General features: G+C 55.9%; 1 protein-coding gene across 6 annotated transcripts in view; it reads left to right on the top strand.

The window, feature by feature from the left end:
• DGKZ (diacylglycerol kinase zeta) overlaps positions 1 to 14,562 on the top strand; it is a 54,300-nt gene that overhangs the window by 1,129 nt on the left and 38,609 nt on the right. Inside the window, exons 1-2 of one of the 6 annotated variants that reach the window (XM_085581800.1) lie at positions 5,630 to 5,882; positions 14,461 to 14,559. The exons of 1 other annotated variant lie outside the window; for it this stretch is intronic. In XM_085581800.1, coding sequence (XP_085437926.1) covers positions 5,812 to 5,882; positions 14,461 to 14,559 — 170 coding nt within the window. In that variant the 5' untranslated portion in view covers positions 5,630 to 5,811. Of the gene's footprint in view, positions 1 to 5,629; positions 5,883 to 6,832; positions 7,160 to 14,460; positions 14,560 to 14,562 lie in introns of those variants that run through there. 4 more of the 6 variants (XM_085581799.1, XM_085581798.1, XM_021533398.3 and 1 more) reach the window with 4 other exon arrangements.

The following is a 14,562-nucleotide window of genomic DNA, read 5'->3' as shown; positions in this document are numbered from 1 at the left end:
TCCTAGGCAGTGGTCTGGGCCTTTTGAGCGTTCCTTGCAGCAAGAGGATATCTGTCCTGGCTTTTGGTGCGACTCTTCTGTTGCAACTCCTGTGTTTACCCACCCCTGCTATCACCAAGCAAAGCTGGCAGAGATGAAGAGTGGTTCTCATAGTTCTCATGGGGGTTATGGGAGCCACTGCCTGGTGATAGCCAGGTGAGCTCCTCCTCCCAGTTCCAACCATAATGTCTAAAATCCTGCCTGGGTTAGTATCTCCAGGACTTCAGCTCTGTTCTTCTCACAAAAAAAGGTCTGGTGTACCACCTTGTCTTTTCTTTTGCTAGAAGGGTATTTAAGCCCTTCTGTGATTTACTGCTCCCCATCTTTGCAGAATGGCTCTCAGGTGTAAGTGAGTAGAAATCCTTTGACCCTGCACATGCCCTAAACATGAGCATTGCAGGACTGACCCTGGACTGCTGTGAGTCTGGACTGAGAGGAGGAGCTGCCTGCTTACCATTCTCCAGAGCCAGCTTGGCACGGAGATGTCTGCATCCTTCTGAGCTCCATGTCACCATGACATGCCATGCTCAGCAAGTGCCACATAGTTTACAAGCAGGTTGAAAACTGACATGGAGGATCTTGGTACCATGCCCACTGCCATGGCAGACAGAGGCTGCATGAGCTGTCCTGCCTCTGGTCTGGGCCTTGGGGACCCTGGGGTGCAGACCTCTGCTGGGGGGAAGATTTTGGTCAGGAGCTGTTGGTCACCCCTCCACCCCATCTGCACTCCCACATATACAGCAGCCCTTTTTCCCCCCTTGTAAGGGCTTCAGTGCAAGCTGTGAGTAAATTGTTCTCTAATACTGCAGTAATGGGAACTAATGGGAAAACTTATTAGTGCCTGCAGAGCAGGAGGGGCCTCGAAGCTGACTCATCCCCAGCACTTGTTATTTGTGTGGTGGGTGGCAAGCAAAAGCCAGGGTGGCAGAGACCTCCCCAGGTACCCAGTGTCCTTAAGCTTTGCCAGAAGCTGGGGCAATGCACAGCTCTCCTGGTCCTCATTCTGTACCCAGGGCTGCTCACTGAGGCACCAGACAGAGCTGGGAGGGTCCCTGCCCTGATGGCACAGAGGATGAAGAATTACTGTGCCAAGCAGAGCAGGATTTTCTCCTCTTAGCTGTCTTCTCCAGATGTGCACAATGCATTTTGCAAACAGATTAGCCAGCTGCAATTTTCCAGCCTCCCCAGGTTGCATACTGCAACCTAAATTATCAGCCTGAATTTGTTCCAGAATTACCCAAGGTTGGTAGGGATTTTATACACCCTGCCCATCCTGTCCCAGCCACCCCAAGCAGGTGGCTCACTTGACGTGTTCCAGCCTGTGCTGGCCTTACACAAAATCCCTCTGTTTTACACAACCCTCACAAGGGGTCTCTTTGCAAAGGACTTTGTCCTGTCCAATGCAGGCTTTGCAGAAGAGAGGATTCTGAGAGGTTGGAGGAAGTGCCACAGCAACCTGCAGGCCAGCAGCAAAGGAAGAAATGGTGCTTGGGATGAGCTGATTCCTCCACCCTGTGTTTTGGATGGTCAAGCAAAGGGAAGGAGAAATGGGAAAGGAAGTATCTGGGAGTGGAAATCTGCTTGTTCGGTCCTGTGATGCCCATGTGGTTTTGGGTCTGGCTGCTTCTTCAGGCAGGTCAGGTGGTGATGGAGCTGCTACCCAGAGGTGGGCTAGCCTTCCATCATGTGCCCCTCCTGCAGCATGGAAAGTCCTAGGGGACTGACAGAAATCCCCTTGCTGTGCTGTTTAGCTCTGGAGACACTTACTGAACCCTGATACAGAGTTTGGAGGACTTTTTCCGTGAGCTGTGGGCATCACAGTTATCCTCAATGTCAGCTGAAGGTTGGAGGCCCAAGTCCCCTTGCTGCCAACCTACCTGCTCCTGCTGGGACTCATTAGTCATCATGAGGGGCAGGTGGCATAGGCTGCTATATAAAGATTTAGAAATGAGCAGAAATTATATTAATCCCATGGAAATAAAGTTCTTTCCATAAATAGCTGCCACAGTGTATGGAGGCGCCTTGGGCGGGTGGAAGAGAGCTCAGCACTCAGGTTATATTTAGGGCTTTGAGTAGCAGTTTCGTGCCAAACTTATTAATGATGCTGGCTTGTGCACCAGATTTGCACATTCTGGGACAATTTGCCCAGCAGGGAGGTGCCTCTGCAGTGCCAGAAGAACCCAATGCCCTCTGTCACCACAGCAAACCTAGAGCAAACACCAGAGTTGTGTGCCTCAATCTCCAGACAGTCACTTTGGCCAAGGGAAGTCCAAAGTCAGCTCCTGCTTGCCTTGGGTGTCTCCACCAAGGTTTTGTGGTGAGACAGGATCATCTCTAGCTCCCAGAGTGGGGTAGCTCCAGTGGCAGTAGGGCAAGTTAGAGGCCGGCAGAACTTTGCTGTAGGGAAAGCTGACCTGGAGCCAGAGAGGCCTGGGACAGGTGGTGGCAGGTCACAGCAGCACGCTGCAACCTCTCCTGAGCAGTTGTGGGCTCCCTCTCAATTTCATCATTGCTTTCATGGTGATGCTTGCAGCAGTAGCCTTTGTCACTGCCACTGCTTCCAGCAAACCGGCCCGGAGGGGTGTTTACCCAGAAAGGAAACCACAAGCACACAAAAGCTCCTGTACGAGCTCTCTGCAGGCTCCGCTCCGTGCCAGGTGTCAGACTCCTACGCTTCGGCTCTCGGGCACGTTCAGAAGTGGCGCCCAGACCAGCCCACACGCCGGAGGGCTCCACACAGCCATCCCTGGCAGCGGGAAGAGGGGCCCTGTGTCCCTGCGTGCCCCCCCAGTCAGCTCCGGTCCCCGCTGGGCAGATGTGCGGCACCTCGGCTGTTCAGTGCCGTCCCCTGGCTGGCACATAGGATGCAGCTAATGCAACTCACAGGCTGTTCTGTGCCAGGGAGCTAAATATAACCCGGGGAGTGGAGCAGAGGGGGCTGCTTTGTAATGTAAATAGCAAGCGAGCTTGGTCATAGAGCAGGCAGGCCAGAGGGGAGAGCTGGCAGGAGGTGCTGGAGAGAGGGAGGTAGGAGCCCTGAGTGGCCCAGGGGAAGATGGTTACAACTCTCTGTTGTCTTCTCTTCCTTTTGCCTTCAGATCTGGACTCTGGATGTTTGTGAAGTCTCAGGACAACCAGGGCAGCTCAGGGGCTTAGGAAGAAGGAAAGGAGAGCCTCCACTGTCAGCATGGAGAAGGAGACAGAGAGGCGATCTCCTTCCTCCAAGTCCTGCCTGCTGGCCTTTTAATCGTATTAGCCCTGCTCTGCAGAGCAGCATAATCAAATTCCCATTCGTTTCCAACAAGCCAAGCCTGCTCCACTCTGACAGAGGCATCTGTCTCTGCATCCCTCTGTGCAGCAGGGGAGAGGAGATGGGTGGCAGGCCAAAGGGAAGTGCTAGAAATGAGCAGGTGGCTCCTCACAGACTTTGGTCAGGGGTGACAAGCATCTCACTATCCCCTGCCCTGACTCTTTCCAGAGCCAGGGACAAGCTCTGCTGTGCCCCACTGTCAGACACAGGCTGCAGTGCATGGCGCAGAGGTGGGATGAGTTTGGAGTTGGCATCACCCTGTGCTTGGAGCACAGTGCTGGTGTGTGTTCACTCTCATTCTGGATCTCATTCTGGATGTTCCTATGTGCAAGGCAGTTGTGAACTGGATATGGGACTGTAACAAGAGGGAGAAACATCCAAAGAAGCCATTTTGGAGAAACACTGAGTTTGTGGGTATAGCCTGGCTATGTAGAGACATACCTGCAGCATGCCAGGGAGGGATGGCATAATGCAGCCCCAAGCCTCATCTGAAACCAGACACACTCCCTGGTTTAAACTGACCCAAGACCCTGCTGCTGCCAGAAGGGATGCTCCTGCCCTTCCTCCTGCTGTGGTTTTTCTATATTGAGCAAGCCAAGTCAGCTCTCTGAGGCAGCAGAACACAGCCTCCCTCCCCTGTGTGTCCCCACAACCACAGCATCAGCCTTGCATGTGGTGTAGGTGTGCCAGAGGACCATGGAGTGGGATTCTCCAAGTAGGCCAGCAGGGAGGTTGTTAGGGGTACTAACCAGGATTAGGAGCAATGCCAGCCTGGATCCAAACACTGCTGGGTGCGGAGAGCTGGGATCCCTGAACCAAGAGCCATCTCTTCCCCTGACCACTCCCTCCCTTATCTGATCCACGTTCACAATGAATCCCACAGGCAGGTATCCTGCTGAGTTTGGTTGAAGCAAGCAGCTTAATCCTTTCAGTACCAGGGTGCTGAAGAGTACCTTGCATGAAGACAAGGGTGCCAATTCACAGCAACACCCAGTACAGTGATCCCCATCCCTCTCCTGTGCTGCCTGCAGAGAAGCCTCTGCAGCAGAGTCTGTTTCCTCTGGGTGTCCCAACCAAGAACAGCCAGAAATGGGATTTCCAGGGGTTCCTCCATAGTTTTGCCCAGGTCCAAGGGACAGAACTGTGAAAGGACACATGGCCACAGCACACAGAGGATGGTGAAGGACCCAGGGCAGGGTGTGTTACTTCTCCAACAGCCCCAACAAGCCCCAATACTCCTGATGCTCCTGGGTAAGACTAGACTTCAACACCATGAGACAGAGCACAAAACATGAAAGTGAAATGTCTGCAGGCAGGGAGAAAATGCAACTAACCCATCATGGCATGCAAAGCAGCAGTGATGATGAAACCTTTCTGTAATAACAAAACTCCCCCCTCCCTGATCTGTGAGCTGGAGTTAGGCGTCCAGGACCTGCCTTTTCCTCTCTCTGCACAGCAATTAATGAAGTGGCTTGTGTTCTGTTTCAGAGCTTACTTGGTGAGATCAAGGTCTGTCAATGTTTTTTTTTTCCTTTTGATGATGGAGTTTAAAGCAAGACCATGTGCCCCTTTAGAAATGCCATCTGTGCAGGCTGCCAGGACCAGCTTTGCTTGCTTGCTTTTCTCTGGCACATAGAAACTGACCACAGACCTTCTTGGTGATCTGAAGCTTTCCTGGAGCCAGAACACACCAAGTAGCATCTGGTTGTGAAGAGCTGCGGTTTTTGGAGGTGGGGACAGGCCAAGCCTGCAGGCTCAGGCTGTGCTGCCCCAGACAGGGGGATGGATGATTAATGTCAGGCTGTTTCTCCATTCTTTGGAGGCTGGCTGGGAGCCTTCTACGTGCATCTACTTTTCACACTGCCCATTCCTGGTTTACCAAAGCGTTTTTTCAATGAGCGCAGATTGAGCAGATGCTGGACGTTGTTTTCAGACCTGCCACACAGGGAGGACATATACACCCAGGAGTTGTGAGTGCTGTGGTGGCCCTGCAGGTAAGGACGTGCATGGCCCAGGGTGGGTGGCAGGAGGACAGCCCCATTGCCATGGCCTTGGTGTGCATGGCGGTGCTGGGGCAGCTTTGGGAGAGGGGGCTGTCTCAAGTCTGGGGGCATTCAAAGAACCACCCAGCAAGGGAGGTGCGGCTCCTCGGCGCGCAGCCCAGCGTGCCAGGACGTGCTCCTGCTTGCTGAGGGTGTGCACGAGGCTTCACTGGAGACGACCCGGCAGAGGAGGTGGCCGGCGCCGTGGGAAGAAGGCCGCGCAGCCGGCTGCAATGACAGCCGCCCTCGCACTTCCAGGAAGTGCAGAGAGAGGAACCAGGTGGAGGGTGCAAACAAAGCCGGGGCCCCGGCCGGGCGGCGGAGCACTGCCAGGGACCTGCCCTCGGGATGACTCCGGAAAGCGGCTGCTGGGGGAGGAAGAGCGAGAGTGAACCCCGGGCTGGCTGAGCACATCAGCTCATGCTGCGGCAGATGTGGCGGCATCGCTCCTGGGACGTTCCCCAGAGCCCTCCGGGGGACGTAGATATAAGGTACCCACCGAGCTGGGCTCTGCTGCCTTCCTGTTATTGTTGGGGGGTTAAGGTGCTGTGGGCGAGAGCTGACAGCCCGTGATTTGGGGGTTGGAGGAAAGGCTTCCTGTGCTTGCCCAGCGCCTTGCCCGCAATCCCCTCCTCTTCTCTTAGTGCTTGGGCTTGCGCAGCACAACCTCCAAGCCAGGATGTCAGAGGGCCGCGAAGTGCTTTTGACGCCAAGCCTGTGAGCAGAGCGGGCCAGCCCGGCGTTGCGTGAGCTGTCAGTCGCAGGGAACTGGCAAGTGTGTCCCCATCGCCACCAGCCCTCCTGGAAATAGCTGGTGTTTGAGTCTGCCAGTGGGATCTGACCCAGGGTGTTAAGGGTCGCAGAAGCACCGTGCAGCGGGCAGCCAGGGCCCTGTCCTGGCAGTCCCCGCAGCCCCGGCTTTCAGCCTGGCTCCACACCCTCGGGAAGCGGGGAAGCTGCCATTGCGGCCGGCACGTTTGCCATGCAGAGGAGGGGTGGGAGGGATGCTCTTTGCTTGGACTGGCAGCCATGGCAAGCAGGCCAGCCCTGCCCCTGCCCCTGCCCGCTGAGCCAGCGATGTCGCTGGGCTCAGGGAGAAACAGGGCAGGCGCTCTCCGGGCTGGGTAAGAGCCTCGGTGCTGGCCTCGGCGACAAGGCCAGCGGTGGCTCCCGGTCCCCCGAGAGGGCGGTGGCGGCGGCGGCAGAACTGTTGGCTCCGTCCCCTCCGTCCGGCGGTGAACAATGGGAGGCGGAGGCGGAGGCAGGGGGAGGCTCCGCTTCTGCCGCCGAACCTCTTCCGAGCGCGGGGCGGCGGCGGGGCTGACACGCGGCTTCCTGAGGCGGCGGCGCCGGGCGCGGGGCCACGGGACGGGCTCCGCCGCCAGCCCCGATCTCCGTGCTCGGCAGGCGGCGCTGGCGGCGCGGCCGCCGGTGCCACCGGCGAGCGGCCGCACTTCCTGCCCGCCTGCCCGTGCCCCGGTGGGGCGGGAGCCCGAGCCGGCCGCGCCCCCCGCCCGCCCCCGGCGCTCTCCTCTGACTCGGAACCGCGGCGGCGGCGGCGCCGAGCCCTGAGCTCGGCCATGCAGGCGGCTCAGCCCCCGCCGTCCGGCGGTTCGCCCCCCGCCGCCTCCTCCGACACCGCCGCCGGCACAGCTGACTCCTCCGGGGCGTCAGGCAGCGCCGAGCCCGAGTGGGGACCGCCGCCACCTCCGCTGGGCCGCCGCCACAGCAACAAGCGCTTCACTGGCCTCAAGCTCTTCGGGCGCAGGTGAGCACCGGGCGGGGCGGGCGGCGGCACGGCGGGTCCCGCCGGGCAGGCGAGCTCCGGGTGGCGTCTGCGCCGCTGCCCGGCACCTGGCGGCGGAGCGGGGCCGCAGGGGGATGGACTCCAGGGCAAGGGCTGGCTGTAGGCGGCTGGAGCATCCGGGACGGAGGCGGCGGAGCGCCGGCTCCCGAAGAGCCTCCCACCGCCTCACCAGGCCCGGTCGAAGGGTTGACCCCGACTGAACGCAGCCGCAGGGAGATGCGGGACAGGGTGTGAGGATGGAGTGGGGTGAGTTTGCTTTTCCCTCCTTTAAAGCTCTTGACCCGAGTGATGGGAAGTTAGGGAGCATTGCCCTCGCTGCGCGCTGTCGTCCCCGTGGAATCAGAGCCTCGTCTCATGGGGATTCGCTTCCACCCGCCCAGAACTGCCTGTCTCCATCCCCGCACGCCCGTCCCGTGCTTCGCCTGCGACAGTGGCAGTCCTGCCGCGCCGGGGGGTGGCTGTGCTCGTCCCGTGCTGCCGGCTGGGATACTGGCTTCTCATGCGTCCGTCCCAGAGCCAGCTGGGCTCCTTGTGCCTCCCTTACCCTCTCTGTTGGCCTCGTGGGGATTTGGACCGTGGAAGCGAAGTACCTCGAAGTACCAGAGCCTGGTACCTCTGCTGTCTGGAGGTCTTTGAAAACACTGAATAACTGAGGTCTGAAGGTACCTCTGGAGACTGCCTGGTCCCCACTGCTGTCTCAAAGCAGGGTCGAATTTGATCAGGCTACTGATGTTGAGTTTTGAATGTTGCCAGGGTGTAGAGAACACAGCTTCCATGGACACCCACTCCTGTGCTTCAGCTACTCAGGAATTTTTTTCCTCTAATAACAATTAAGTTTCCATTGTTACAGCCTGTGCCTGGTCTCTCTCAGGTTGTCACTGTGTATGTCTGGGCATCATCTGACCCAATCTTCTCTGTACTTTCCCATCTGTTTGCTGGAGATAGTAATAATGTTCCCCCTCAAACTTGTCTGCAGGCCAAACCGCCCCTATTATCTCATACTTTCCTTGTACTTGATAACTCTTACCCCTAGTCATTTTGGTATCCTCGTGACAAACTTTCTACGAGTATTTTTGGTATATGGGAGCAATTGAAACAGGATGCAGTGCTACCAGAGTGGTATCACACGTGCTGAATGGAGAGGAAAGGCTCCAATTTCAACCTCCACATCCAAGCCGGACCTGGGAGTGGATGGCTTGCAAGGTCACTGCACCACAGAGCGATGTTCTCTGCTCTGGTTTCAAAGCTGTCAGCAATGGCTGCCTTGAGCTCCTCGCAGTATCTTGCCTGTTCCAAATCTGTGTGGCCTCTTTCTCTGAGTCCTGGGGCTTCAGGCTGCTGTTACTGCTATGTAAATCAAAGCCAAGGGGAAGTTCTCCACATGTGAACAACCTTTTGCAGTGTGGACACATGGGGAGAAGCAAAGTGGGATGGCAGGAGGAGTTGGAGGAGGCCAGTAGGCCCCCCAAGACAGCTGGAAATGGCCACAGGGTTGTTTAGTGCATTTTTGCCCTTCTGCTGCTGATAGAGGGACCCAGTTCCCCCTGGCTCAGGGTGATGAATGCAGCGCCCAGAGTTGCAGGGTAGTGAGGAGAGATTCCCATGGACCTCTGAGACTGAAGGGGCTTCCACACTCACCAGTGGGAGGTAAACTTGATGGGAAGTCATGCAGGATAATTGGCTGTACACCACTGAATTCCTGCCCACCTGAGTGTTGGAGCAGAGGATGGCATGAAGTTTCTTCACCTCCTCTGAGGGAATTACGAGAGAAGGTTGTGCTGCACTTCCTTTTGTCAATAAGTACAGCCAGCCCCTATCCACCAAATGCTTTCCAACAGCCATCAGTGAGGAAATTTGTATCTGCTTCTATTCTGACTTTACCCAGAGCCATATGTGTCTAGGAAACAGGTCTAGAGGAAGCTTAGGTAATTGGGAGGAATTTGCTCACTGGCACGAGTGGATCTCTGGAGAGCCGTGGCTTCAAGGAGAGAGGTTTCCTGAGGTGGGCATCCTGTGCTGGACTCTGCCTGTAGCAACACTGTGAGGCATGGTCAAGGGAGGCAGGGGTCTGCCAAATGGCAAGAGAGCCCATCCTGTCCCCAGGGCAGGCGAGCCCTCAGGAGATTTGAAGCAACAGAAAGGTGAGCCCCCAAGCTCTGGCCTCCGGTGGTATGATACATTAGTGCCATGTTTTGCAAGCAGGCTTATTTCTGTACCTTATAATTGCCTTACAGGAGGGTGGAGTAATTGGCTCTAGAGCTGACAGAGACAAGTGCACAATACATGCATCCGGGCTGTGGATGGGTAATTCTTTTAATTGGGCTGATAAAGAGATTGGGGCTGATCAGATAAGAGGTGGTTAGGATTAAATTGCCTTTCTAGGTGCCCTGTTTCTTGTGCTGTGAGTGAACTGCAGTTTACCCTTTCCAGGGAGGACTGGGGAAGGAGTGTAAGTGCTGGGGACAATGCCTCTTTCTTGCTCGCCCCGTGCCAGTGAAGTGGGATGCCAGTGAAATTGATCTTCCCTGTGGGCTTCAGAGCTTCAGTAACAAATCCCACTTCAAAAGAAGTATGTGTAATGGCTGTTTTGATAGCATAAGCAGGGGCTGATAGCATAAGCAGGGGTGGTAGCCACCAGTGGGCAGCTGGCAGACGGTAGTCCAGCAGAGCATGAGACCAAGTTTTTGTCTGTGACCCTTTGGCAGGTCTTGTGCTGGAGCCTGCAGATGAGCCTGGGGGTGCCTGCCACTGCCCCAGGAAAGGTTTGTGGGTGGCTCAGCCTGTGGGTAAACGGCACTCAAGAAACTGAGCCGAGCACCCGCCTACATCTTTCTGGGACGTCACTTGTCACTGTCTTTCTTGCAGCTTGATGCTTACACCTATGTGGAAGCTGAGAGTGATGTGCCACTGGGACAGCAGCCCAGCCGTCTCCATCCCTGCTGTGTGGGGGATGCCCTCGAAGCTGCTGGCCCTTGCACCCACTTTCCTCTGTGCAGGTGCAGTAGAGAGTCTGTGCAGTGGGGTAAGCCCCAGGTGCCCTGGGGGAAGACCAGATGGTAGTGAGGAGCGTGAAGTTTGTGCTCTGCAGGCTGGCAGGCTGAGAGCAATGTTTCCCTTGGGACAAGCTTTTTCAAAAAGCATGCACCTTGCTGCCAGCTGGCTGTTGAGCAATCATCTTCCTATACTTCTCCGTACATGCAGATTTTGTACGCCTCTAGCTCTGAAACCCTCCAGCCTCTGCTACCCATCCTGCTCAGAGGTGATGGCTGGGTAGCTTTGGCTGGGCCTGGGCCAGTATCACCTGTGGGAATCCCCAGCTGTCCCCTGCAGTGACACTTGGGCTTGTTTTCAGGGCAGATGGGATGTGCCAAGGGAGTTGTTTACGCTGCTGAGTTTGCTCTGCGATCTCTGCTCAGGGACTTTTTTTCTCAACGGGGGGAAAAATAAAGCACTGGGCATGGTGAGCAGGCGTACCTGTTGGCAGCCAATGCAGCCTCACAGCAGAGCCGGGCTGGGACAGCTGCCAGCTCAGAGTGGGGCTGTGAGATAGGTCAGGGAAGGATCAGCATGGGGGGTCTGACTGCTTCCAGAGGCTGAGGTCCTCCGTGGTGTGGACCCTACCTGTCACTTGCCTTGTCTCTCCAGTCCCAAGCACCCGCTGGCAGCTTCCCAAGATCCTGGCAGGGGCTGCTACAGTGATATGTGCCTGCTCAGAGAATGTGTCAGGACCTTTAATTATAGCATCACAGAACGGTTTAGGTTGGAAGGGACTTTACAGATCATCCAGTTGCAACCCCTGCACCATGGGCAGGGATACCTTCCACTAATCTCCTTAGGAGTTGGAGCACCCTTTCCAGGAAACAGTGTAATCTCCTCAAGGGGCTGAAAGGAGGGAGGATGATTGACTGCTTTCCTCCTTTTAACAAAAACAATAGGAAGAGAGTCAGGTGCTGAGAGTGGACGCAGGTCTTTGCAAGGATACAGTGTTGAGAGGGGAGAGGCAGGGGTGGTGCAAGCACGGAGAGTTTGAGAGCTGTTAGATTTTGAGAGTTCTCTTGGGGGCTGAGGAGGTGCTCGTAAGGGGAGGCCAGCCCTCTGCAATGGGGGTGATGCTCTCGTGAAGGGCAACCTGAGCTCTGGCAGGTGGTGGGAGACACATCACCAGATTTCCTTCACTCATCATCCTGCAGTACCTGGGGAGCAAACCATCTCCCCAGAGACTTGGCAAATCCTCTAAATTTAACTTGCAGCTCTGCTCTTAGTGAATCTCTGTTTTCTTTTTCCGAGGTGACTCTGTGAGTTGAAGCTCCTGAGTTATCTCTCCGCCATGAATTTGCTTGCTTGCTGGTTCTTTTAAACCACTGCTGACTTTGAGATGCTGAGTTCAAAAGTAGAGTGAGGGCTGCAGGCTAAGACTCCTTGACCCTTGGGCCCCCAATCTTTCTTTGAAAGAGATGTGGTACTGGCAGGAGGTGAATGGCTTGCTGGAGGCTTTTGGAGGTAGACTCTGGTGCAGATCTGGCTTGGCAACACAGGCTAGATGTGGAAATAGGGGAAACCTGTCCTGCTGGTTCTTGAGCTGGCACCAAGCTCTGGGGATAATAAGTGGCTCTGTCTTTGCAATGCTGAGTTCAGGAGCTTTCCCTAGGCCAGCTCTCCAGCAATACAAAAGTATACTCTGTTTCTCTTGCAACCTGCAGATCCAGCAGCAACTGCAGTCTGTGTTTGGGAGCTGGGAGGCTTTCTTCTCCCCATCAGGACACCAGGTGGAGGGTGAAGCTCTGTCAAGGCAAGCAGTAAGACTGTGCTGGCCAGGCCAGTGCCCAGCAGTAATGGAGTCCTGTCCACACCAGACGTATGTGTTAGACCCAGTGCTGTTCTCTTCCTGCCTACAGTTTAGGGGTTGATGCCTTAGGGTGCTAATTCTGTACTTAACTTTGAGCTCTGCCCACAGGGGAAGCGCTTTCTCATTGTGCCAGGATGAGGAGCTGAGAGGATCTCTTCCCACTCCATGCTGTCCCAGACAGGAGGAGTTAATGGGCTTCCTGTCTCAGCCCTGCCTGCCGGGCAGGCTGTGCTGTCTGGATTAGGCTGTCACTTCCAGTTTCTACCTGCGACCATTGCTCCTGTGGCTGGAAATAGCCTGGCTGAGCTTTGCCCAGCTGACGGCTATCGGCCCTTCCCAGTGGTTCAGGGCCTGGGGAAATAAGCTAAGCATGCGTCATCGCAGAGAAGCCCTGCCCAGCTGTGAGAGCTGGAGACCTGTCTCTGGGGGGACTGCAGGATGCTGCCCAAGCTGTGCGTGCAGGGTGGCAGGTACATGGCACTGGTGAGAAAGCCCCACTCTGGGAGCAGAAGGAGGTCTGGCTGGAGGAAGTCCCATCTTTTGGTTGCTGCCCTGTCCTCCATGTGATCCGTGTTGGTGGGAGATACCTTTGGTGTGTCTCATGGGCTGTTGCTGACTCCCTGACATTATTGCAGGATGCCAGCTTGTGGCAGGTTCTAGTCCCAGCTGCACGTGGGGGCACCCAGCCAGGGTGTGAAAATCCCACCCAGCACCAACAGGCAAGAGCTTAGTGTTTGTCCTTCTCCCAGCTCCACTCACCCCGTCTCCCTTTCCCTGCTTCCCAGCAGCATCTCGTCTCTTTGCAGGGCTGAAGCAGCCCAGGCTCCAGCACATGCTATGGCTTTGAAGAAAGTCATGTGTCCCAGCTGGCTGGCCCAGGAAGTCAGGGCAACTAACATAGAGCCTTCTTGCAGAAGGTTTCCCCCTTGTTTTGGTGCAGCTTGGCTTCCACAGGAAATGTGTGTGCCAAACAGCCTGTCCCTTGCTTGCCATTGTCAGCCCAGGTGTGGATCCAGAAGCAGAGAGCAAGGGGACTCCTTGCTGCCTGCTTACCTCTGGCTGTGCATGGCCCCACCTCCACTCTAGAGCAGGACTCCCCAACAGGATGAGGATAGAGAATCATGGGGTAGAAGTACATAAGATGGCTTGGAGCCTCCTCCTGAGCTCCCAGCCTCTGGCTGTGACCTGTAGCCATCTCAGAGAGGGAGCAGGGGGCAATGCAGATGTCCAAGTGCCATCCCCTCTGTGTGAAAGTTCCCACTTGGTCTGATTTATCTGCACATCGTCCTGCCTTGCTACCCTGGCTCTGGCAGATCCAGGGCTAAGCCTCTTACTGCCCAAGCTCGAGGTCACCACAGAAAAGGACATTGCGTAGGGTACTCTGGCAGCTAGTATATGGCAGTTGCCACTGCTGAAGTGTGGCAGGAGGTGGGGTGGGATTCTCTGCAGGGATTTTCTACCCATGTGAGGCTAGCAGATGTCAGGATTATGAAGCTACAGGGCTTCTGTTCTGTGAGAGCTGCCAGGATGCATGGAAGGAGGTATCCTGCTCCCCAGTTCAGCAGGGTTGCAGGTCAGCATGGGGCCAGGAGATTTTCCAGCAGAGGCTACTGCTGAGGATTCCCCACCTAGGCTCAAACAACGTTACCCAACCACAAGTTTTCTTGTTGTTTGGATGAGTGAGGAAGCAGGTGTGGTGGAGGTGAGTGTCAGAGGGATCCCAAGAATGACACTTCCCATCTGCATTGAGTTATCAAGAGCTTTGCTACACAGCCCCTGACTGGTGGTAGCCAGGGCTCCTAAGGGTTGGTGCCCATGAACAAGGGCCAGAGAGTTAGGAACAGGTGAAATGCTTTGCCCTGCCTAAACAATGCTCCTCTGTGCAAGGCATGGAAAGGGCCTTCATGATTTATTTGAAATTCAAATCCATGCCTGGACCCAGCAGTTGAGGTGAAAGAAGGCAGCCAGGAACCAGGCCAGCTCAGGGAAGGATGAAGGGAAGCGGGGCTCTCTTTCTGTGCCAGCCTGGCACTGCTCCCTGAGTTGTGTGCCCTCTTGCAGCTGGCTTGGTTGGGCTGGAGGTGGACAGTTGGCTGGATCTGATGTGGGCTAGGTTAGTATCCCAGATGTAGGAGTGTGCTGCTTCACGTTTGCTGACTGGCTGTTTAGGGAAAAATGGTGACGGTGACTCCAGCTTCATGGGTATGTTGCCTGCATTGACCTCCATGGCTGACAGCAGGGGTGGTGGCACAGGTGCCATTGGAGCCCCTGGGATCTGCAAGTGCCAAGGCAAGGGGAGAGTGTGTGGTGGAGAGATGGCACTGGGGCAGCAAAACTGGGGTGGGGGAGGATAGTTCTGTGTGCTAAGCAGCCAGGCATGTTCATGGCTTGCTGACCACTCTCTTTGTGTCCCTAGACTCTACCTGCCCCACAAGGGTGTCTTCCCTTGTCTCCAGGGCAGCCAGCCCAGCCGATGGGGATCCAGGAGGATAAAGCACCGGCCAGCGGTGTATACGTA

Source organism: Lonchura striata, chromosome 5 (genome assembly GCF_050655825.1).
Source record: "Lonchura striata isolate lonStrDom1 chromosome 5, ASM5065582v1, whole genome shotgun sequence".
Taxonomy (NCBI): domain Eukaryota; kingdom Metazoa; phylum Chordata; class Aves; order Passeriformes; family Estrildidae; genus Lonchura; species Lonchura striata.
This window is presented reverse-complemented; position numbering and strand designations above follow the sequence as displayed.